This window comes from Anas platyrhynchos, chromosome 5, assembly GCF_047663525.1.
Source record: "Anas platyrhynchos isolate ZD024472 breed Pekin duck chromosome 5, IASCAAS_PekinDuck_T2T, whole genome shotgun sequence".
Lineage (NCBI taxonomy): Eukaryota > Metazoa > Chordata > Aves > Anseriformes > Anatidae > Anas > Anas platyrhynchos.
The window spans coordinates 31330434-31355663 of NC_092591.1; the positions used below are offsets into that span (position 1 = coordinate 31330434).

The 25230-nt window shown below is 37.5% G+C and overlaps 1 protein-coding gene across 2 annotated transcripts in view; it reads left to right on the forward strand.

Annotated features, from left to right (window-relative positions):
• KNL1 (kinetochore scaffold 1) overlaps nt 1-25230 on the forward strand; it is a 30641-nt gene that overhangs the window by 2436 nt on the left and 2975 nt on the right. For both annotated transcript variants that reach the window (XM_027457795.3, XM_027457794.3), the window contains 22 exons: nt 49-118; nt 541-580; nt 1318-1377; nt 2620-2681; nt 3137-3192; nt 3903-3942; nt 4974-5011; nt 5359-5411; nt 6840-12020; nt 12751-12895; nt 13773-13840; nt 13966-14064; nt 17594-17709; nt 18541-18631; nt 20292-20408; nt 20927-21014; nt 22823-22903; nt 23378-23417; nt 23530-23631; nt 24097-24197; nt 24530-24598; nt 24753-24862. In XM_027457795.3, the coding sequence (XP_027313596.3) occupies nt 84-118; nt 541-580; nt 1318-1377; nt 2620-2681; nt 3137-3192; nt 3903-3942; nt 4974-5011; nt 5359-5411; nt 6840-12020; nt 12751-12895; nt 13773-13840; nt 13966-14064; nt 17594-17709; nt 18541-18631; nt 20292-20408; nt 20927-21014; nt 22823-22903; nt 23378-23417; nt 23530-23631; nt 24097-24197; nt 24530-24598; nt 24753-24862 (6792 nt within the window). In that variant the 5' untranslated portion in view covers nt 49-83. The remainder of the gene's footprint in view (nt 1-48; nt 119-540; nt 581-1317; nt 1378-2619; nt 2682-3136; nt 3193-3902; nt 3943-4973; nt 5012-5358; nt 5412-6839; nt 12021-12750; nt 12896-13772; nt 13841-13965; nt 14065-17593; nt 17710-18540; nt 18632-20291; nt 20409-20926; nt 21015-22822; nt 22904-23377; nt 23418-23529; nt 23632-24096; nt 24198-24529; nt 24599-24752; nt 24863-25230) is intronic.

The following is a 25230-nucleotide window of genomic DNA, read 5'->3' on the forward strand; positions in this document are numbered from 1 at the left end:
TGTATACAATATTCTTACTGGGATTCATTAATGTTTTTTTGATTTCAGTACTGCATTTTAGATGAAAAGTACTTCCAACAGAAATGGACAAGATTTATACAGACCCTAACATGGAAAAGTAAGTTGAAACCTCATAAGGACCTCATTGAGATTTGACTATTGTCTTTTAGATGCAAAATGTTTCTTAATCCCTGTGTGCACCTTAAGATCTCTTGAATGAAATATGCTGTCTGTCATGAAGAAAAACAGGGAGGTTTTCTGATCATGGTGTAGGAAAGCTCAAGGAAATCTCATAGCAGTGGATTGTCTAGGGACTGGCCACAGGGGTCAGAGCACAATATGTTGATTTTTCCAAGGGTCATTTATGGCACCTAGCATTGGAATAATCTATTCCAAGCAAGTTTGTTTAAGTAACTTCACACTTGTAAAAATAATGGAGAGATTAAATTATTAGCCATAAAAATGTGGCAGCACTGTTCAAGAAATACATCTTGGTTCCAGTTTATGCACTAATATCTATTTCTCTTTTTTTCCCCCCAGTGATAATACAGAGCACATGAGAAGAAGGCGACTGTCCTCTGTGAGTAACTTAAGGCATTTCTAAAATAAAACTGAGTGAGTGAAGGAAGGGAAGGGGAGCCATAAAGAAGAATTAGTTTTCTCATCACAGCCTGAAGAAAAAACATACCAAGAACAAAGAAAGACCTTATTAAGTTTGTGATTGAATGTGATGCTTCTGGCGCTTACAGATTCTCTACTGCCAAGTAATCAGTTCATGTATTCTTGTGAAATAGTTCACTGATTGTATGGCTGTCTGATGTATTCAAGTCTGAAAGCGTTGCTTTTCACATTAGCAATGTGGCAGAAGATGATACAATTTCCACAGAAGGATTCGCAGGTGAAGCGAGTGTACAGGGATATACCTAGTAATTTTCTGATTGAAGTGAATGAATTTAGTATGCACAAGGGCAGTTTACCCACTCTTTTCTCAAAATAAATACGTGAATAAGATACTCAAAAATTAAAGTTATGCCTTCATGGTTATGGATTCAGAATTTTATAAATTCTTTGGTCAATAATAAGTATACCTCCAGCTGTACTCCCATGTGTGGTGCATTGGTGAGAAGCAGGGTCAGAGTCTGGGACAGATGTCCAATGCAAGAGTGAATTGTAGGTTATGAAACCCACGGTAACTTGTGCATAAGTGACGTCTTGAACTGCTTGTACGCCAGCTGTGACTGAACCAGTCATTTACTTGTTGCTTGATCCTTTCTTTGTGGGAGCTGGGTCTGATTTTCTCAACTTACTCTCTTTTAGATTTTAAAGGCTCCACGAAATCCTCTTGATGATTTGGGAAACGGGAATGAACTCACTCAGGTAGGTCTGTTAAGTCCTCGTTTGCTGATGCTCTTAATATCTTTGGTTTGCTCCTCAACCAGTCCCTGGTTAAACAGGGTCACTAGAATAATGTAGGTGTAAAAACTCCTGTAATAACTGCTTTGGAGGATAATGTTTGGAGTAACAAATATTACATGAAATCTGTTGAACTTTTATTTTACATCAGAATATGTCTTCTGTCAAGCAGGGAGGAATAGTCAGAAATTAATAGATACATCTTGCTTCTGGTGTAGTCCAAGTTTGCCACCTGGAGTACTGTGTGCAGCTCTGGGGCCCACAGTGTAAGAAAGAAATCACCTCTCAGGGTGGGTCCAGAGGCTGAAGCACCTCTCTAATAACTTCTTTCAAAATATATGAAATATGAGCCTGAAATACCCATGCATAACATACTTCAAAACTGGTTTGAGCATGAAGAGCAGCTCAGTCTTCATTTAAACATTAATACCTTTTAACAATGATGTGTAGTACTGCTACTGAGCAATATAGAACCATCATATGCAGTAGTGCGACTTTGTTCATAACTGCTTGTGATGCTGACATGGTTCCTCTGTGCGTATAATGGATAATGTCAGTACATCAACACGTTGTCTGCTTTCTTAAACAGTGAGTGTTCTGCTGCCCTGGACAGAGCTGTTTAATTAGGGAAGCTTACTGCAGACACAGTACTGCCGTGGTATGGTGAATTAGCTTTACAGTATATGCAGCGTTGCATTGTTACACACCTTGTAACGTTGCATTAGTATAATCATGCGGTCAGTGACACCGTTTAAACACTTCTTCAGGAAAATATCAGTGGTGATTTTGATTCTTCCATGTATCCTTTCCTTTCTCCCATAGAGGTGAGGTTTTTTTCCAGTTGTCACAGAAAACTAAATTAAAAAAAAAAAAAATCCTGCAACTCACTTGTGCTAAGCAGCTAAGTGTTTTTTCCCTAGTATGCCAAACATTAAGCCAGACAAAAACCCTTATAAGTGGTATTCTGCTTCTTCTGTCTGAAACCAAGCAGTTAGTACAAAATGATCTTTAGAACCTGCTTCTTGTGAGATAGGTGTCTCCCTGTGAAGAGGAGAGAAGCTGGAGAACTATAAGTAGTTCAAAGATGTTTGAAAATATCTGTTGTTAAGCTATTACACTTGCAGTTTTTCTTTTTTTTTTTTTGGTGAAGAAGAACATAAGAACTGTTCTCTGTACATCAAACTGTCTTTTTTTTTTTTTTGTCAGGATATCAATATAGAAAAACGTAGGAAAAACTCCCGACGTGTCAGCTTTGCGAACACCATAAAGTAAGTTTGATCTGAAGAATGCAGATCTACATCTCTTTATTTAAGCATAAAGTTGTAGATAATAATCTGCTATCACCTGAAGTTGCTGTTTGCATACACTTACGGGCATTCAGTGAAGAAAATTGGTGACTTGTTATACTAAGTTGGTTTTAAGCCCCGGTAGAAACATTACGCACTTTCTCATCCTAGCTATAAAGAATGATGGAGTAAATTTCATATAATTAGGAAAGTTTGGTTTTCATTAACTTTTCTAGTGATTTCACATGAAGTATGATAATGGTATCTTCCTGCTGGAAAGTATGGTTGGGTTCAGTAAGCTGCTGTCTTTCGGTACCATTTCAGAACATATCATGTGGGAAAAGATTGAGATTAATTTTTTTTTATTATTTTAATTTTTTGTTTGCTTTAAAACAGATCATCTTGTGTTTTTAAAAACTGTTTTTCTTTGTTCTTAGCTGCAGAGTCTTCCAGCGAGATCTTAAGAATAATGCAGCAGAAAGAGAAAATGAAGGTAAAAACTCCTCTCTTTTCTGACAGGTTTCACAGACTATTAGCAACGAGACTTCAGCCAGAATTTAAGAAGTCAAGCTCATCAGTCATAGATAGGGAACAACATGGTCAGCTGTTTATGATGGACTGGATGAAAACCCATTAGTTACTACTACTGTGGACCTTGTAGCTCGGAGATTATTTTTTTTTTTAGACAAAATGTACGTGGAACAAAATCTGTTTTGGGGATTGTTGTGGTTTAACCTGGCTGGCAGCTAAGCACTACACACCCCTAACCTGCCTGCTGGCAGGACAGAGCGAGAAGCTGAAAAGTCCTTGGCTTCGTGTAATTGCTGCTCTGCAACAATTTGTACATCGGTGTGTTATCAACATCAGTGTGTTATCAACATTCTTCTCATCGTAAATCCAAAACATAGCACCCTACTAGCTATTAGGAGAAAAATTAACTCTATCCTAGCTGAAACTAGGACAGGAATTTAGATCAAAAGAAGACTGAGAAGAATGTCATATTCACTCTGTCAAAAATTACCTAGGAAGAATCTGAAAAGCTAATGCATTTTCAAGTACTTTGGTTCTCTGGGTTTTTGCCATGATAAAAAGGAACATAAAGAGTGAGAACTGCAGAACATTCTTTTCTGTGCACTTTACTCTCATCTCTGAATGTTTTGATCCTGTTTCTCTCATTGTAACATCTGATTTTCTTATTTTTAGAGTGTGCAGCAGATACAGGGAATCATGTCCTACTTAATCAGTAAGTCTGGGGAAAAATTATTCCCACACTGCAAATACATTTCTTCACACGGCATGCGACCATAAGAATGTTACTCCTCAAAGAAACCAACAAATGTAACGTGCTTATTTATTTAGATATAAAATTGCTGTATACATTTGACTGGTTACAGGAATACAGCAGAAAAAGGATATAGGTGTTCTTGCCATTCACAAAAAAAGTAGATGTTTCTGAAAAATTGAACAATTATGTCTTGAAACTGCTTCATCCTAAGTTGATTGTTTGGGAATGTCTTCCAGGAGAGACCTACCAGATTCCATATTTGATAGAGATGGTCTTGGATGTTTATTATCATCACTTTTTCACTCAGAGGTGGATAGAGTATTAGTCTGGTCTCAAAGTTCTGGCCTAGATAAAATAAAATTAGGAGATTGTTGCTCACCAACTCAATTTAATTTTAAAAGATTTAGACTGTTTCTATGCATGAAGGCATTTTTTTATATTTAAAATATACAGCAAGGGAAAATTTACCTACAGCTATAGTTAACAAACACTTATAAAGCAATACAGTAACATATGTGTGTATAAACAAAAATCAGTATTCTAGACAAGGCAGTCTGGGCTTGAAAGAACATATAAGAAAACACTGAAGAGTAGAAGTCATTAAATGTTAGATGAAAAGCCAAAGTTGGTCGGTGTACCTGGCTTTTGATTTTGCAGAAAAATGACTGCAGGCTTTAGGAACACGTCTTCAGTTTCCCGAAAAGAAAGGAACAACTAAAAGTAGAAAGTCTGAGTTAAAAATAACGCATTAACCTGTTTAAAAATCAAGTATTAACCTATTTTCCCATGAAAAAAAGAGTTTCGTGGGAAAATACCACTTTAGTTCAAATTACAAATATGTCTTCAATATATCCTAATGTTTGGTGTCTGCTGCCCAGTCGTGTATGAGCTCTGCAATAGAATTCAGAATTCTCTGCCTGTTAAGTATATTGCTGAAGCCCTCCGGTTTGCAATCTTTTAACAAACTTTACCTAAACCATCTTTTGTAGAAATGAAGAACCTGAAGATGTTCCATGTGAGATCACTGGTGAGTTTGAAAATAGATTTAACAACAGAATGACTATTTTTATTCCAAACTATTGATAATAGTTGACAGAACACTTTTAACATGTCTAGAACAGTCTCACTGATGGAGATCACTATTGCATGAACAGACTGTCTCAGTGCTTATAAACAGCATTATGTATTGTAGAAGCATGGGTAAGCTTACTACGTGTTCAAAGGAGTACTGAAAATATTTTTCAGGATACATTTCGTTTTAAATGTGCTTACTCAGAATGTGATACTTATGTAATGAGTGCATTGACCTTCATTTCAGTTGATTAAAATAATAAAATAGCTCAGCAAATGCACTATATCCTTTTCTTTTGACAGGGATGAACACTTTACTTCATGCCCCTATCCAGGCATTGGTGCAGCAGACTGAGGTATGTGAAGGTGCTCATTTTTTCAGTGCTGAGAATAATAGTGTCCAAAATATACTGCAATAATTTGTGTAGTAAAGGTGAAACATGTACCCCAGCTGCCTAAAACGTAAATCCTCGTATTCACAAGAAATTTGTCTGAAGCATAATCTTCTATGTTTTGAAGTAGTTTCCTAATCTGATGGTCCTTATACTACACTGTTGATAATTTTTGTTTCTAAAATTGCTTTTCAGTATCTGAGCTAGTTCTTACATTTTTTTTCAATGCTTATCTAAGAATATGTAAAGGAGCTTATGTTTCAGATAGGTCAGTTTAATTTTTTTGCTCATGGATTACTGTCTACTTTTTTTTTTTTTCCATGGGTGGAATGGATATACACTGTCTGTTCCTACTGTTAAAAAGGTTCAGAAAATTGCAGTGACTAGCATGAAAAGGTAACTGAAATGCTTCAGTTGACTCAAGTGATAAAACAACGTTTTTAGTTAAGACCTTCACAGCCACAGAAATCCTGAACTGTGCTATACTTCAGTGGTGATGTCATAGGTCTATTTTATCAAACAAAGCAATTGAACAGTATCCTTTGATCCAATGGCTTCCTTTCATGCTGAATTTAAAGATATGGTTTAAAGAATGTCTTAGCTCTTGTGAAAAAGTAAAGGTTAAAATCTAGATGTGTGCCATGATCCTAAAAAGGTCATACTGAAACCCTCTCTCCTTGCTTTAAGTAATGTATATGATTCTTGCTTTTTCTAGTGTATTTTATTTCTTGCATTTATAAAATAATAATGCATATATAACAATACACTTAATTTAAATTAAACACAAAGTTGTTCTTAATCAGTGTATTCATTATGTTTGATAAAGTACAGTATTATATCTTGATACTGGCCAGTTTTTATCCACAGCTTTAAAACTCTAAATCGTTTCTATTAAAGAGACTAAAATCTTCTTAGTCAGGGTGGAAGACTTTTAAAAATTCCAGCTTGGCACTGCTGTTTTGGGGAATGTACATAAGCTGGGCAGGGATTTTGCAGTGAGTGGATGGGGAAAGATAGAAACACCACATAGAAAATATTGATTCATAAGTCTCGGTGATTGTTCCGTGTCTACAAGGATTTCACATGTGAAGACGTGAAGTTTTTGTCCAACAGAAATCTGAGCAACATTCTTTCAAAATTCTATTTAAATACATAAAGATATTACAAACATAGAATGTAGGCTGTAAGAATTTGTAACAGTTAAGTTGTCCTTTCCTTTAATATGTTACTACTTGTTGAGGAGGACTGAAATGTTTTTTTTCCTCCCCAAAAAGCTGTAAAGATAGAGCTCTAACCTTTAGACTGCATTAGTTGACTTCTGTTTTGAATAGAGTAAACCACTGTGTCATTTGTTACAAGTGTCAGTAACTGTCACTTCTTGTCTTTTTTCAGTGCCATGATGTGGACAACGCCACTCAAAGAACAAATAGGCATGACACAACACTCATCTTTTCAGATGAAAATGAAATGGAAATGACAGCTAGTCACACTGCAGTGATTGCACGTAACCTGAAAAACAATGAAACTGACAAAACTGAGAAAATAGATATCACATCATTTCTGGCTGGGTTAAACTCTAACAGTGGAAAGGCAGAAATGAGTAAAGAATTTCATTTCTCTGTTGATCCTACAAACCGTGTGTGCCCATCTTTTGAACAGAAGGAAGATGCTACTGCGGTAAAAAAAATAAATTTCAATGAATTTTTGATACGCTTGAAATCAAATGAAAAAGCACTCAATCCTATTGAAGGACCTGAAAAAGAAAACCTTTTTTGTGTCTCTTCACAAGTCTCAGAAGACATGGCACGATCATCGGTGGAATCTGATTATTCCCATGAACCACTGGCCACCATCAATGTAACAAAAATCTTTAGAGAGCAAGATGATGGAATGGAAGTGACAAAATGCCAAGCATCTGATGTTAAAAATATGCGTTATGGTATTTGTGGGGCTCCACCAGAGCAATTACCGTGTCCAGATGTTACTGAGGCATTTGCAGATGATGGAATGGATATGACAACTAGTCACACTGCAAAAATGTCTTTTCCTTTTGCCAGTGTTGGAAATCAAAGTCTAAACTTCAAAAAGGATTTCCCATCCATGGAGACAGATAATTATTCTGTAGTAAAGAGAGCATCTCATCAGCAACTAATTGTAAAGCAGGATCCTCAACTTTGTACAAACAAAAAAACAGTAAATGTTGAAGACACTGTAGATACTACAGTGCCTCAAACTTTTAAGCAAGAGACCAGGGCTTTGTCTGCTATCCCGGGATCTGTTTCTTCTGAGACTGTCTTCCGAGGTAATAAAACTGTTTTTTCGGAATGTGGTGACATGGAAATTACTGGGAATTACACATATGTAATCTATAATGAAAGTGCCAGAGGAATGAGCAGTTCATGTCATAAAACTTTTGAGAAAACAGTTAATACAAACTCTTTGCCAGTAGAAAGCAGACATCCAGCACTTGATGATGATACAGAAAGTCTAACATCTTTAGATAATCGAGCTTCTGAGTTACATAAAACTAATGCACTTGAACACCTTTCAGGCTCAGATGGGAGAGCTGAAAGAGTGACCCAAGATCACAGGACTGCTTCAGTGGATGTTGGTTTTGATTCGTGTAGAAATTCAGTGTCCACTGGTACCTGTAAGGTGTTTTCAGGAAAAGATATGGCCTTGACTAAAACTTGTATTGACAAAGCTGATGGAAAGAATGTTGAAAATGAATTTCCTCCTGGAGTGTCCATGTCTGTCACCCGCAAACCACGTTTTCTTGATAACAGAATATCTACATCTCCCAGTTTAAGTGAGCAGGAAAAAATGGAAATAACTAAATGCCAGACTGTTATCATTGATGATCAAAGCATTGGGATAACTGCAGAAGCAAAACAAATGCATGGTAAAAGAATTCCAGGTGAGAACCACAACAAAAATGTCAGTGCTGTGGCAAGTTCTTTGGACAGGGACAAGGAAAATCTTGAGGCAATTGGTTTTGATGTGAATATGAAAAGAAAACAGCCTATGGAAATGAATACTGATGATGTTGAGGTGATAATAGTCAATAAGAAGCTTAGAAAAACAAACTTGCAGGCAAGTGGTCTGATTTCCTGTGTGAAGAGCGTGTGTTCATTACAAGAGCAAAAGACAGAAATCGCAGAAAATCCTGCCACCACCAACAGTGCATTCATGTCTTTGCAAAGTCAAGAAGCTGATATAACTCAGCCTTTGAAAAAAACCCTTCAGAATGCTTCAGTTTCCTGCACAAATGACAAAACAGACGTGTTTTCAGATGATCAAAACATGGATGTAACCAAAGCTCATTCTGTTGCTTTTGAAGTTGTTCCTATTAATACAGTACAAGAATATGAGAATACTCATAATCAAAATAATGTGATATTCAAGCAGCTGCAAAAACAGATCTCCCAATTTTCCCATAATTCTGGTGTAGATCCCACTGCAGGTCAGACTGCAGCAATAGAATATAGGGATTTTAAAAGGAGCTTGGATAAACAAACTGTTACTCCTTTATCTGCAAATGGTATGTTCATTTCTAGTAGTGAAACTGCTCCCTCTGGAAATACAAGAAATGTACAACCTGCAAAAGTACTAGGTATAAATGCAGATTGCCAGAACTCTGACAGGCAAGTGAAAACCCATACTGTGAAGGTAGTAGACAATGCACTGCCAACTCGAGAAGAATCTGAGAGAGATTTCCTGATCAGCAAAACAGTTTCATCACAAGAGGATTTGAAAAATCCTCTGTCAGTCAATGGCCTGCACTCAGGTATTGAAGAGAAGTTACGAACTAATACATCTGAACAACAGAAGAGAAGTTCCAAGTTGCCTTCCTTTTCAGAAAAGTCTGTTTTATTTCCCTCTGGTGAAAACATGGACTTGACTGAAAGCTATGCAGCAATTTCTCCTGATCAAAACATCCATATGATATTACCAGGAAGAAAAGCAGCATCAGTACGTGTTGTTGAAGATGAAAATAAAACATTATCTTTAAAAAGAGAGGTCATGATGACAATAAACAGTCAGGAGCAGCCTGGGTGCAATACGTACTCCTTGGTATCTGGTAAGAAAATGTTAACTATGACTGGTTTAAAGCATTTCGTAGATGAGAAAACTACCATATTTTCGGAAGATGCTGACATGGACATCACAAGAAGTCATACGGTTTCAGGAGAAAACAAAATAATTTTGCTGCCTAAAAGTTCAAGCAATGACATACCCTTTGTTTCTGGGGATAAAACTTGTGTTTTTACAGACAATAATGACATGGAAATAAGTAGATTTGATACTGTTGGAATTGATAAATCTGTGGAAAAGGCTGCAGCTGGAGGGATGCTTAGCAGAGCTAATAGGACTGAAAGGAAAAGCTCCAAGGGAACAACAGGGGAAAAGACTGTTTTATTTTCACAGAGTAATGAGGATAATGACATGGAGATCACAGAGAGCCATACGGCTGCAATAGGCCATGAAATTGTCTCCCAAAAAGAGGTCAGGCTTCATTCTCTGTCTTCAGCTCAGCCTGTTAAAGCTGTTAAGTTCACAAGTAACCAGAGTTATGTGGACATTACTATGTCTTGCCCTGCTGATAAAATTACAGTAAAACTTTTACATGATGATAACTTGAACTTGAATAAAGAGGTTGAACAGGATGCTCCTTCAAACAGTGATGCTACTGTGCTTCCTGTGGATGATATGGAAATCACTAAAACCCATAACGTAACTTTGGAAGCAAATTCTCTGTGGGCTAGGCAACCCAATCGGTCTGTTCCTCTATGTTCCACAATTATTTTTACAAATGACAAGGCTGATATGGAAATGACCAGCTATCTCCCTGATGATGAAAGTACTGAAAGAGTCATGTGTGAGGACAGAGTAAACCCAGCTAAGCAGGTTGGACAGGAGGCTCTTTCAGGTAACAAAACAGTCGTTTTTACTTCAGCTGAGGATATGGAAATCACTAAAACTCATACAGCTGTGTTAAGAGGTGATGTGTGGGACAGAGGGTTAGTTCCAGCCGTTTCTGCAGTTCCTGCTGATCAGACCACTGTGTTTCCACACAAACAAGATGATATGGAAATAACCGTATCTCATACTGTTGCTGTTAATAACAATATGGAAGGATTTGAGAACCAGCAAGTGTCACGTAAAAGCACTCGACAACCAGACTTGCATAGTGCATCGTTGTCTGCTTGCAGAGATGAAGTAGATTCTCTGCAAGTAAAAGATCTGAATGGTGAGTATCTTAAAAAATCTAATGATAACCTCACCACTCCTGCTTCATCAACCTCAGCATTTCCTACTGAGAAGGGAGCTGCCAAAGTTCACAGTGGTGCAATACCAGATTCCGTTTATTCTGTCTCACTTCCAGAAGACACTCCAGATGTCCGGGCACCACAGGATCTTGACCTTGCCACGGATAATTCAATTCCTGTAAACAGTCAGCAGGATCTTGTACAGCCAGGAAAACTGAAATTAAAGAGAGTGCCTTTCAGATTTCCAGGTAATGCCCCCTTGGAGTGCAGTGAAGAAACTGGAGATGTGGTATCCCATGTTTCTCTTCCTGTTCAGCAATCGGATTCTTTGAAGAGTCCTCCAGATGGACTTAGTAGTCAGACAGACCAAGTATTGAAAGATAATTCATCTAGGCATGAAGATCTAGATGCAGTTTTAGCCAAGGATGGAGCAGTTCCAGTTTCTGACAGCGAATCAAAGGAAAATGGGAGGCTGTCAGCTGAAGGGGAAGTACTTCCAACAGACTTCCAAATAAAATCTGAACAAACTAAGCAACCTTTGGTCAGTGACAGTCCAAGAGATCCAGTAGATCCTACTCTTCTACCTAAATTATCAGGTATTTTAAATGTTTGTTCAAAACTGGAAAATATTAGAAGGAAATCTATAGTTGTCTCTGTTCCTGAAACTACTGTTTCTGACCAGCTGCATAAGTTACCAACTCAACCAGAGGATACCTTGAGGTTAGGAAAAAATACCATAAAAGAACAAGATAATTTATTTTATCCCAAAGAGCAGGAGAATGCATGTCTTGAATCTGGAGCAGCTCCTGTAGGTACGAATTTAGGTATGGCACTTAAGGACAAATATCAAGGAATAAATGTCCCTCTAGGTATCTTCCAGCCTAAACTACCATGCAGAAGAAATCCTTCTGTTTCTAGCGTGCAAGACGTAAATGCAAAATCTTCAGACAAAGTAGAAGCACTGGTTTCAGAAGTAAACCTAAACACCGGTGAAGCACCAGATTACACCAAATCTAGTAGGCAGAACTTCAGCCCTTCTCGGTTTATAGCAGAAGAATTTCTTCCCATATGCCAAGAAGCAATGGATTCGAATGATTCTGTAAGCTTTGGATCTGTGGAAGATGGTTGCAATGAGATAAACAAGAGAAACATCTCCCACAATGAACAGGTTAAACGTGAAGAAACAAAAACTTCTTGCAACAGCACAAAAAGAGCTTTGGAACAAGATGAGGAGGATCTTCAAAGTCTAAAGAAGCTCAAGGCAGAAGAAAGCTTGGTTGGTGGGACCTCTCTTGACTTGCAGGTGAGCCTGATCACTCGTTGACAGCATATTAGTGCACTGACAGTACTTTTTAGATATTGAGATGCAAATTCTCTCTATCACCAGTTTGCAGTCATTTTGTTCTATTTTTCCCATAATTTCTCTCGCTGTTTTCTCAAACTAAAACAATTGATGTGTGCAACTTCACAGATCCATGACAGAGTAAGGGATATGTCAGTTCTCTCCATAGTATCCTGTTGAGCCTTTCTCAAATAAGTATTCTTAGTTGTCTGTACTAAACCATATGCTAGTTGTTGCTTAGGTATAATGATAAATTAAGACTGAAAGCAATTACTTAGAATATGAATGTTTATTTTAAATTAGCTGTCTTATGGACAGCACAAATTGCCATGGGCTCAAGAAAATCTGTGCAAATATGGAGCGCTAATCTGACCTTAAAATTAGTTTGTACATTATCAATACAAACTTTCTAATTCCTAAAGCTGCAAGAGTGTGCTGTGGTGGCTACTGCTTTGAGAAGTAAATGAGGGATTTTGTAACATCGCTTCCTATATGCCGTGGTAGGAAATGGCTTAAGTACATGCTGTTTTTTTATGCTAATTAGCTATAAAATGTGCAGATACCAAAAATAAATTCTGAATGTCAAGAAACAGCTACACAAGCAACTGATTGAGTTATTCTTACGTTGTTTCATATAACTTTTCTTTTCCTTTTTTTTTTTTTTTTTTTTTTTTTAACTTGCTGATACTAGGTTACTTCTGGCGCTCTGTCTCAAAGCCAAGTAGATGTTCGTGAAGGTGAAGATCCTCCAAATCTATCAGCTAAAAACCTGGACTGTACTCAAGCCAACAGCAGCAGCTCTCTAGATTCTGTTAAGGCTGACACTGAATTAACAAGTAAGACTTCCTTTGCAGCAATTGTCTCAAACTTTTCTATTCTTTTTGCTTAATCAAGGATGAGCCCTACCCATAATACATATTTCATTTCTGAAAAGCCTTGAGTGCCTTTGGCACAGCTTCCTACCCAGCCAGCTGACGTGGTTTTACGCTCTCACTATGAGGCCAAGCCATTCAAGCAATACTGAGATGAGGAGGAAAAGCAGTAGAATTTAAGTACACCTTTGTTTTAGTGGGCAGGTTGGGCTGAAGAGGCAGTTTAGTTCCCCTAGCACAGAGTAAATCTTAGTTTATTAGCTCTTGCCGATCAGCTGGTACCTACCAATGAGGCAGAAATCTGCCGGTCATCTGGTAAGTGATATTTTGCCTATGTTTACAAACCCAATTCCAACTTTGCCCCTTGCAACCATGAATATATATGTTTTGTCCAGTGGAAGTTGGACTCTCCTTTGAGTGAGAAACTAGGCCTTCTTAGCTTGGCACTTGAAAGCTATGGTTTTACCTAGAAATTTGCTGGCAGCTCAGATGCCATTTGGTCTCTGCCTACCAGTGTTGCCCTCTGAACTAGCTGGAGTCTGTTTCTCAGATTTATTACCTTTTAGTGTGATACACGTGGCTTTCCTCCTATAGAAAAGTGAATTCTGTCTTTTCATTATCGCTCTAACATTAATTTTATTTTACGTTAAGTTTCTAATCTATTCCTTAGGATTTGCCTAAAGTAGTTTTTTCCTCATTAACTTCATTCAGCACCAGATACACACATAAAGGTCGAACTCTACATTAAAATGGCTTTACTTTTGGAGCTAATGAACTAAGATTCATATTTCTGTAATAATATTTTTAACCCCACCAATGCCCCTTTCTTATTTTTCTCTAGTTCAGCGATGCAGTCAGATGGAGTCTCAGCTTCTCACAGACAGCCTCTGTGAAGATAATTTATGGGAGGTATGCATATAGCTGAGAGATGTTAATTTCTTTTCCTAATAGGAAAAATACTTGTATGCATATATACTAGTAAGCATTCTCACTTGAAGAATGTACTTACGTGTATGTTTTTCCTAACTTTGCAGAAATTTCAGAGTGGTGTTATCACAGTTGGAGAGTTTTTTACGCTTCTTCAAGTCCATATTCCAATTCAGAAGCCCCGACAGAGCCATCTTCCAGCCAGTGTGAGTATCTGTCCCCGTGATACACATGAGGCTTTGAATTGTACTTGTGGTTTGTCGTCGTTTTTTAACAGCTAAGTGGTCTGTACTGAAGGTCTTTAGATGAGTCAAGGCAGAAATCAGTTCCACCTTGGCAAGTTAGACACGACATGCTTCCAATTCCATCTTTGCTTGTTTACCTCTGGTAACAGATGCTTTTTTTTTCCCCTCAGTACTGAAAAGTAGAATAGATTTCTATCTCTTGACAAAATACTGTGTATTGAGGATCATCTGTTCTTGGATAAATATGCTGATCCTTGGTTTTCGAGCTTGCTTAAAGAGCAAAATGTTTGAAAGTAAGAATTAGAAGCTCTATCTAACTTCACTTTATCTTCTTACTACGTCCATCATCCACTGAAGTCAGAATCCTGAAATGCTGCTCTGCCCTCCTACTGCCTCTTCTATTCTCTTCTGAGTTGCTGCACCATGACATACCCGTTCGCCTTATTTCTCACCCTTAAGTCTGTTCTGCCTGATCCTTTTTTCAGTATCCTCATTCTGGATGGAGGGAAGACTTCTTTTGAATTCTTGCTGATATGGGAACAAATATTTTGCACGCATGCATACAGACAAGCACCATGTATTAGTAGTAACCTGATACCAAACAAGGAAGTAATTGTACTGTGCTGCCTCTCTGAAAACAAGGTGTCACAATTAAGAGAAGACTGAGATTTTTCACGAGGCAGTTTTAGGACAAGGAATGCCTTTCATTAATCCACCTCTGGCAACATAATTCTTAAAGTAGAATTTATTTCTGTAAGCTCATCTTGAGTCTGTCTTTAACCCATCACGCTTCTCATGTTCTGCAAATTTTTATATATGAATTTGATCTTCAGGTTGTTCTTCTTAAAGCCCTGTGAAGAGAAAACCTCAAAGCTAGTATAACAGCACATGACTAGCAAAAGCAAAATAAAATTTGTTTGGCTTTGGTGGGGAGGAGTTGGAGTTTTGGGGTGTGGGCTTCTTTTTTTTTTCCCTAGTGGTTCTGTTCCATTATTTTTGAAGGTACATTGAGAAGGCTGCAAAAACATATATTTTACCTTTAGCTATAATGTTCTCAGAGACCTGATCTGTTTTTAGCTATACTATGGTTTTGTTCATTTAGCATGTGGATTGCTTCAGTCAATTACAATTGCACCAAGCCCTTTATTCAGCCTGGGTTTACTCAATGCCTGGAATTTAGTTCTATCATTTACATCCGGTGGAGGGGGGGAGCACTGAGAAAAACTTTCCAAACTGAAAAAAATGTGCTGAATTTTAGTGTATCTGCTTTCCAGTATTTCTTCCAGCAACTCCAATGAAAAGGTAGATTCCTTCTTACATAGTCTAGTTGTTGCTTTCCTTGTATATAGCCACTTCCAGCAATACGGTAGAGAAACTTACAGGGACGGTCAGCTTTGATGTGCAAATTGGTAAGCAAGATACTGAAGTCAGTTTCTTATGTTCAGTCCTTAGTTTTGGATAAGCACTGCAAAATGTAAGTGTGTATTGCCAATTGTGTTCCAAGTATAAATATCTGACTTCTAACTCTTTACTTTCAGAAATAACTGGAAGATGTTCCCTTTATTTCCCCTAACTTAAAAGTAAACTAGGAAACTTGTCCCATTACAATATTTTACAATATTTTAATAGCTTACATATTTCCTATCAACTTGATTTTTACATGTTACTGTTATTATGTCAGTTTTGGGTTTCAGTAAAGATACCTGATTTTTATATAAGCTCTCTTAAGAATGGTGTATCAGGGTTGATTGTTTGTACACCTTTGTGTAGTCAACTGATTTTCCAACTAAATGCTGGAAATAGTCTCTGTCACCTGTCTGGATTTCATGAATAACTGCCATTTCTTAAAAAGATTATCTAATAAAGTAGTATGAATAAGCTGCTTAGTTTTCTCTACTGACATGGAAAGCTGAGTTTTATGAGTAGAGTAAGTTTGTTTTTATTTTTTATTGTGTTTATTTAATAGAGGATATGGGGAATCAGCTCAAACAGTTCCATTTCTTGTTGCTTACAGCAGTTTATGCTGGCATGGCAAATGATGTGCCAGGGGCAATGGAAAAGCCATCCTGCAAAGTGTAAAGCCTTTTAGCAGTGTCTATATAACTTAGAAGTGGGTTTGGCAGATTCTTCTATGCCAGTACTTTTTCTAGCATGCTGGAGAACTTTTCAGTATTCTGTTCGATGTTAAATAAGTTCTAATGACATTCATTCTTCCTTCTTCTGAATGGGTTCTGTGACACCTCTTTTGGTAGAGTGAAGTAGTTTCTATCACAGTGACATGTTAAAAATTCCTAACAGTTGTTGTGTATGAAAAGGTGTATTCAAGAACATACTCTTGCATGCTAAGTGGTATATTTATGAAAATTCTTTACTTGTGAAATTCATTCTGGTACTTCAGGTTTAGTTCTTAGAAAGCTGGCTCCAGTATAACCCAGTCTTACAGTTGTAAGATGTTACATTGTCAGGGTATGTAAGTCAGCAGAACATTCACATTAGAAATTTGGATACCTTCTTGGAAATAAAGCACCCTGTTGTGGTGTTCTGCCTTTATTCATTCCTTCTTTGCTGACTGACTGAGATTTCTGAGTTGCCTATGCAAGAAGAAGTAAAAAGTGTCCATTTTAAAGTTCTTTATAATTCTGATATGGTAAAAGAATGAAAGCCGATAAAAAGAATGAAAGCTATATTAACATAATTTGTATTGATTGAATTGTTTCCTTTATGAGTTTTAAATCTCTTGAAGTTTTGTTTAAGATACTATTCTTAGCTACGATTTAGTTTACACTTCCAATTTGCAAATTTATTTGTACTGAGCTGTCTCTAAATATTCATGCGTCTTACAGAACTTTGGTACGACTCATTAGCATCTGACCGCTGATAAAAACAAACATAAAAAATAAAACAATCACAGAGACTAAAAGCATTCTCTGAAGGGATTGAATTAACCTGTTATTTATGTGCTTCATATATAAGTAATTTTTGGAATATCCCCATCTTATTTATTGGATGTGACTAAAGGCTTACTAAAAATTGTGAATATAAGATAACTACGCTTGATTCAGAATCTTGTTTTACTCTAGAGCACTATAGTTATCTGGGTAATGTACACACATTTTTTCAGGCTTCTGTCTAAAAGTAGTTTAACCTCTTCGAGTTTAGGTTTTCGAGCTCTAGTGATGAGAGCTCCTTTTTTCCCAAAAGGAAGCCTGTTCTCGAAAGTGAGGAAACAGGGAGCATAAAAGTGAAATGAGCTACTAAGGTTATAAGATTACCTTTTCACAGAAATAATTGGACAGGTCCAGAATGGGGAGGAAAAAAATCGTTAAAGTACATCAAGCTACCTCCGTTATTTTTTTTCCTGTTCTGCAAAAAGAAAGATTCAGGCCTTTTTGGTGGTTTCTGTACATGAATTGATAGAAAGTTGCTGTTTTTAAAAAGCATGCATCTTTTTTTCTTTTTCCTCATCATTTTTCCCTCTGTTCTTTTCCAGTGTGCTGTCAGTGCACCACCAACTCCAGAAGACCTGATTCTCAGCCAATATGTTTATCGCCCCAAGCTGCGTATTTATGAAGAAGATTGCCAGGTCCTTTCCCAGATGATAGATGAGTAAGTCTTTTCTTTCTCTTTTTTCAATCACAGGTTATATTAGTAATTCTATTTTTCAGCTCCATTTGCATGCAGAATGTCCTTAAGAAAGTTATTAATTACAAATGGGAAAAACAGAAAAACGGGAACAAACTTACTTAATATAGGTAGCCAGTTTATTACAGGTTTATATGGTATAGGGCAAACTCTTGGGGAGGAGCTGTGGTTATGGAGATAAAGCTTGTTTTTCCTCTGGTACTAATAGAGTGTTTCAGTTGCACATCAGAAGAGTTAAAGTAAAAGGTTTTGAGTTGTACTCAAAATAATCAAACATAGGAAGCAAAATCATAATAGGTTATGATCTGTTGTTTGTTCCAATTTTCCAGTCTTTACTGTTAATTGAAATACAGTTACCATAACTTATTTCCTTAACCTGAAGGTCACTTCTGGTCTGATACATAATGCCATTTACAATTTGTGTTAAATCAAGTGTTATGGTAAAATTCAAAATCAGTAGTAAGATTTTTCGCAGCCCTGTTAGCACGATTTCCCATTTCTTTAGCTGTGTAACTCTCCATCTCCTGTTCAGACCTGTTCTCTACAAAAAAACAATAGAAAGTGAACTTTGCATTATGTTCCAGAGTGTAAAAAACATAGCCCCTGTGTAGTGAAGGCTTTAGAGGACCTCTCCAAGATGTAATACCCAAATAAATGAAAATGTTTACATTTCCATATCTTAATTAGAAAAGGTGAATATAGTGTATAAATACCAATGTACTTCTTTATATGCTTGATGCTGTTACAACGAGCCTTTCTTTCAATTCTTTCTTTTTTTTTTTTCCTGTGTTTCAGATTAAAACAGTATGTAAGCGTCCAGGATCAACCACTGGTGAACGTGAATAAGAGTTTGTGGGAAGTAATGAGAACCTGCTCTGATGAAGAGGTAATATTGCATAACAAAATAATGTAATGAAGAAGTAATTTATGCATTCAAATTTATGAAGAATTTGCACATTTAAATAAAATAAGAACCATAATGGTCACTGAGTAACAGTAGGTAGGTAGAAGATACAAGGTAAAATATTTTCTGAATGAAAGTCTACTGTGAGAACTGGAATAAAGAATTTCTTATATGCCAGAAGGGTTGAATGCAAAAATGGTTATCGTACTTTAGAGGAACATGTTACTGTGAAACAGAAAAACTTGATATTGATAATTCAGGTTAGATAAAGAAGAGAAACTTTAGAGAAGCATAAGCAAACAGTGCAATTTTGGAAGCGAAAAAATGAAGTGCTCTTACTGTTGAAGCTCTAGCTTCACTGGTGGTGCAGAATTGTCCATTAACTTAAATGTTTATTTAGTTTGGAAAGGTATGGGTAATAGTGTGAGACATAATAAGCAGAAAACGTTACACAAAAATAAAACTGCATACAGAATTTGGAGTGCAACGGTGGTGTCATGTGCCAAAAGAAAGATGATGAGGCCAGAGGGTATTTAAAGGAGGATGCTAATGATAATGGGCTCAAAAAGCACCCCAAAGACATTTGAATTTTAAAAAGCAGAAGCATTATAAGAGTGTCCCAAACAGAATTAAAAAGGTAGATCAAGGGATTGTTTTCCTCACTTTCAATGCCAAGAATAAAGGACTAGTCAAACAAAATAAAAAGTAAAAAATTTGGAAGACAGTATTGTTCATAGTTCATAATTAGATTTGTATTACAGTTTATCACTTAGGCTAGGATATTAGCTGGATTCAGGAAAACTATACTTAGAAGCAATAAAAGCACCAGAATCACTAGTGAAAAATAACAGATTTGAAAGGTTATTAAGCAAACCTCTACATACTGGCATTACAATGATACCACCTAGTGGAAATGGATTGAAAACACTACAAAAATGCTTTTTGTAAGTTCCTCTCATCTTCTGGATTGACAACTGTCAGAGGAAACCTTGAACTACACAATTCTCATAGTCATTTATGAAGTAGTTGAGTCACCATTCCTGGAGCTGTTAAGACTGGGGACATGGTTTAGTGGTAGACTTGGCAGTGCTAGATTAACAGTTGGACTTGATCTTAGATGTCTTTTCCAACCTAAAAGATTCTGTGGTTCTGTAATCTGTACATATATTCTATTAAAACAGGGTTTTTTTCATTTCTTGCAGTTTGGGCACTGCATGGACTTCTGTTAACATTTTGGTTAGCCTCCTTATGTTAGCCCCTTAGTAAGGGGGCAAGTGTTCTAAATAAGTCTTGAACAATTAGAATGAGACATCTGAATGAAGCTGGTGTTTTTTAGCAAAAGCATCTCCTTCAGTTATTGGAGCTGTTAAAATCTGATGATACTGCTTTCTATGCTGCTCACTCTTGGAATACAGATTGTGTTGGATCTTTGCTAAGAAAACCATTACTTTAGTAGTAGCCTTGAATTAACTTGGATTGTCCAGTCTTAAATTCAATTTCCTTTGAAACTATCATGTAATACTGCAGCTAGAGAAATGGGGTATTGCAGGGAGGGAGAGCAGAGAAGAGAGAAAGAGTTGATTGAAATCTTTTGTTTCGCATTCCCATTCACTTTCCCTTCTGTATTTTCTATTCATTGCAGCTGAAGAGCTTTGGAGCAGAACTGAACAAAATGAAATCCTATTTCATCAAAGAAAGTAAAATCTTGGCTCACAATGAGAAAGAGGCATTATACAGCAAATTACTGCAGAGTGCGCAGGTAATGTGCCGCAAGGCTGCAGAGGTTTAGGTTTAGCAGAGGAACTTCTATATTTTATCTGTGCTTAGGCTGGCGTAAGCTGTGACCATCAAATGTAGGACCCTAACCATCTTGTATAAGACTCCTTTGTATTGAACTTATTTTCCTTTTATTTATAAGCAAATATAAAATACATTGGGACAGTGACTTTTTCTTCTAGTTGAATTACAGGAACCTTCTACCTAGGTATAAGTTAAAAGCTCTAGAAATTTATTTAGTTACATCTCATCTCATCCCTTCAAAAAAAGAAAGTCATTATGCATGTTGTTAAGTATCTGGTACTTTCTTACCTATGGCAACTGTATTAGTGTCTGTTAGTCTGCCTCTTCATCCTAATGACAGATTGTGTCAGCTGCGTTAATTAGTTTATTAGCAAGCAAAGATCCACATGGCGGTCCCAGGAGGCGTTCAGCTTCTTCAAAAATTTCATTGACTTGTGTAAGAACACATTGCAACAGAGTACAATTTTCCCGTCTTAGGAACAATATGAAAAGCTACAGTCAAGAATAGCAAATGTGGATGAATTGCTCAAGGAGGCAGAAAGCTGTCTGGCTGAACTGGAAGCAGGTATGTGTTTGCAAACCAGCGATTGATTTGCTGATTTCTTGTCCAGTCCCTCTGTTTTCCTGTAGAGCTGCTATGTAAATGGTCACTTCAAGATTCTGTGTCTGGTGGTTGCTTAGAATTTTAAAGTCCCATATTACAAATATCCGTTAGGTCTGAACGCCTTCGTTTGTGTCTGCAAACTCGTTTTGTGGAAATAACCTGCACATCAAATGAAGTCTGGGAGCATTTCTGCATTGAAATACAGAATTCTAATTGTAGCCAAGCTGGCTAAATCTGAAAGTGATGACAGTACAGCTGCTGGCAGCACACAGAACCTGCTAGTGATCCCGCAGATAGGCAAGGCTAAGCTTTGTACTCCAGGACTGTACCATTTTCAGTGTCATGCCTGGATGGTTTAAAACTTGTTCAGTTGTGTTCAAACAAGCTGCAGTCAGTACTTTGGGATTGCCACGTAATGATAACTGTGTCTCTTCATAGCACCATAGAATAGTTTGGGTTGGAAAGGGCCTTAAAGATCATCAGTTCCACACTCCCTGCCATGGACAGGGACACCTCCCACCAGACCAGGTTGCTCAAAGTCCTATCCAGCCTGGCCTTGAACACCTCCAGGGATGGGGCATCCACAGCTTCTCTGGGCAGCCACTTCCAGTGCCTCACCACCCTCAGAGTGAAGAATTTCTTCCTTATATTTAGTCTAAATCTACCATTTTTTAGTTTAAAGCCATTACTCTTTGTCCTGTCTCTACACTCCCTGACAGAGAGTCCCTTTCCAGTTTTCCTGTAGCCCTTTAGGTACTGTAAGGTTGTTAAGAGGTCTTCTCAGAGGTTTCTCTTCTCCAGGCTGAATAACCCCAACACTCCCAAACCCTCTATGTCGGAGAGGTGCTTCAACTCCTTGATCCTCTCTGTGGCCCTCCTCTGGAATCATTCTAATACTTTCATGTCCTTCTTGTGCTGGGGGCCCCAGAGCTGAACACAGTCCAGCAGGTGAGGTCTCACAAGAGCAGAGCAGAAGGGGACAATCCCCTCCCTCATCCTACTAGCCACGCTTCTTTTGGTGTAGCCCAGGACACGGTTGGCTTTCAGGGCTGCAGGCATACATCGATTGCTTGTGTTGAGTTTCTCATCAACCAACACTGCCAGGTCCTTCTCCACAGGGCTGCTCTCAATCCATTCTCCACCCAGCCTGTGTTTGGTTTTGGGATTGCCCTGGCCCAGCTGCAGGATGTCGCACTTGTTGAACCCCATGAGGATCACACAGCCCCACCTCTCAGGCCTGTCCAGGTCCCTCAGGATGGCATCTCTTCCTTCTAGCATGTCAACTGCACCACACAGCTTGGTGTCATCGGCAAACTTGCTGAGGGAGTGCTCCATCCCACTGTTTGTGTCACTGACAAAGATGTTAAACAATGCCAGTCCCAGTTCTGACCCCTGAGGAACACCACGTGGCACTGATCTCCACCTGGACATTGAGTCATTGACCTCAACTCTCCGAGTGCAATCATCCAGCCAATTCCTTACACACTGTGTAGTCTTATCTGTCAAATCCATGTCTCTCCAATTTAGAGACGAGGATATTTATTTTTTGTTTTTCATTTATTTTTCTTCCTACTTCTCAATGCCTTCAGTAGAAATTAAAGTGCATGGTAATAGCTTTGAAACAATGGAATTAAAAGGAGCTTTATTCTTTATCTGTTACTACTTGAGGGTAATACTAAAATGTCTAGAACTCAGAGATACATGTAAATGACTTCTAAATACTGAATCTGGAAATTCTGCAGAGACCTTCTGATCCTTGTTTCCCACAGATTCTGAATGGGAAGATTGTGAGACAGACTGCAGTGAGGAAATGGCAGAAGAGGACTCTGAATCAAAAAAACTAGAGGAAGGTAATGGTACCAGCTGAACTAAAAGCCGTTTTTTGTGGTGTTTTTTGTTCATTAATGTTGGTTTTGTTTTGGTTATGGTTTTTGGTTGTGGTGTTTTTTTTTTAGTTTTGGAGAGGGTAAAACTGCCCCCATCCTTGCTGTATTAGTTGATATCAATGCAAAACTTACTGCTTTCTTTCCCACATTGGATATAGCTAATAACATAAGTGTTAAAGAATGAAAAGGATATGTTCTTCTCATGGATAAATGGGATTTAGGACTTGGAAAAATATGACTGAAAGGGTGTGTGCTGGCTATCATACCCCGCACTTCAACTGTTCTGTAACTACTAGCTTTTGTTGATGACATCAGTATCCAGGCAGAAGTAAGAGCTGTTGAGATCTTTCATGTTGTTAAGGAAGATGACTGCACAGTGAGTTAGGGCTGTCTTTGCTGCTCTTTTCTCTTACAGCTTTTTTTCCTCCTTTCTCTTAGAATTGGCAAGCCTCAAAGCTCAAGAAGAGGAACTTGAAAGGTAAGATGTCAAAAAGCTTAAAGGAGCTTAAAAATGTACACACTCAGGTTCTAGAGATTTTTATGATTTTTCACCAGTGTGCTACATTAGATGTTTTGCTTTATCTTTGCAGAGAACTGTCAGATCTGGAGACTGAGAATGAGCAAATGTTTGTTCAGTTGAAACATCTACAGGAAAAAGAAAAAAGCTGCGAGGAACTCCTGGAGAGATACAAGTAAGGAAGAGGGTTTCAGGTTTTATCTTTTTCTGTCAGTTCATTCTGGGGACTCGCATTTCTATATAAATATTTTGGGGTTTGTTGTTTTTCCTTTTTATTTTATTTGGAAGATCTTTGGATGCCCCTCTCTTCACAATCTAGGATAAGCAAAAAAGCATTGGTGAACTCCAGTATGTGAGGGACTGTTCTATTAAAAACTTTGTAGTGACACTTTACATCCAGTCTTTCTGTATCCAACTCTCCTCCCATCCCAGAATTAACATTTATGTGAAATGAATAGTATTATGCTTGGGTTCCCAAAAGATTCTTACACTCTGTTGACAAATGAAAATTTATTTGGTCTCTTCTAACATAGCTGCAAGTGCACTTAATGCTCTGATCTGTGTCCTTCAGATAATTGATTTGGTTGGTTGGTTGAAACTTAGTTGTGTTTTTGTTGTTTTTTTTTTCTGTTTCTTTTAGCTTCCCTGAGTGGGAGATTAGTGAATGGACTGAACAACAGGCAGTCTTTAATTTTCTTTATGATTCAATTGAACTTACAGTCGTATTTGGACCCCCAATAGGTAAGTGGCAAAATGGGTAGTTTTATGGCTTATGAATTTGAAAGGTTAAATAGTTGCATGATAGAAACCCAAAGGTTCTACGTTAGTGAATATTGACTAAAAAGAAATAGAAAATAAACCACAGTGCGAGTAGGCTGCTAGTAAGCAGAGAGATGGCTTTGAATATGTTTTATCAGTGCTTTCCATTAAAAAAAATTGTAAATATGTGTAATGAATGTCTGTTTCTGAAGAGGAAGAGCTGCAACTGCAGAACTAAGTATGGAAATTACTGATACTGTTTGTTTGTTTTCTGTTTTCTTATGTTTTTCTTTTTTTTTTTTTTTCCTTCTCAGATGGTGATGTTTTTGGTGAAAATCCTTCCAGAAAGATAGTTAGCCTGAGCTTTGAATCTCTCTTGGATGGTAAGATTTTGAGTAGCTTGAAAGTAGCTGCCCTCATTATCTCTTACTGAGAGGACACATTATAAATTTGTGTTTTAGTTGCTAATGTACTACTACATGGCTTTGAGGATATTTCTTGCAACGTGTTTTTTAATTTATTTTTTGTTTTTAACAGAGGAAAAAGCTCCACTCTTCTCATGTTTAGTCCATAGACTTGTCTTCCAGTTTATTGAAAGTCAGGGCTGCTGGCAAGAAAAGTGTCCCACACTGCAATATTTGCCTCAGGTAAAGTTCCAGGAAAGCCTATGTGACTCTTGAAAAATAATAAATCTTTTTTTCTCACAGAGAATAGGGCTGATACCGAGAACAAAATCATATTGATGAATACTTCATTAATGCAAATCAAAATCAGCTTCATGAATAAATATTCTGGGATGAGACGGGAAGTGCCTGTCTCAGAAGGCAAGAGACCTAAAAGCTGTGGTTTCTTCCTAGTTTGCTGCCTTAGTGATTTCTTAAAATCCTTTTCTCCTGCTAGTAGAAATCAGAGAATTGAGCTGAATGCCATTCTGCTTCCAAAAGAATTAACAGTTCAAATCACCAAGCCCAGATTGGTGTTCCCACATATCTGTGTAGTCCTGTTGACAAAGCCA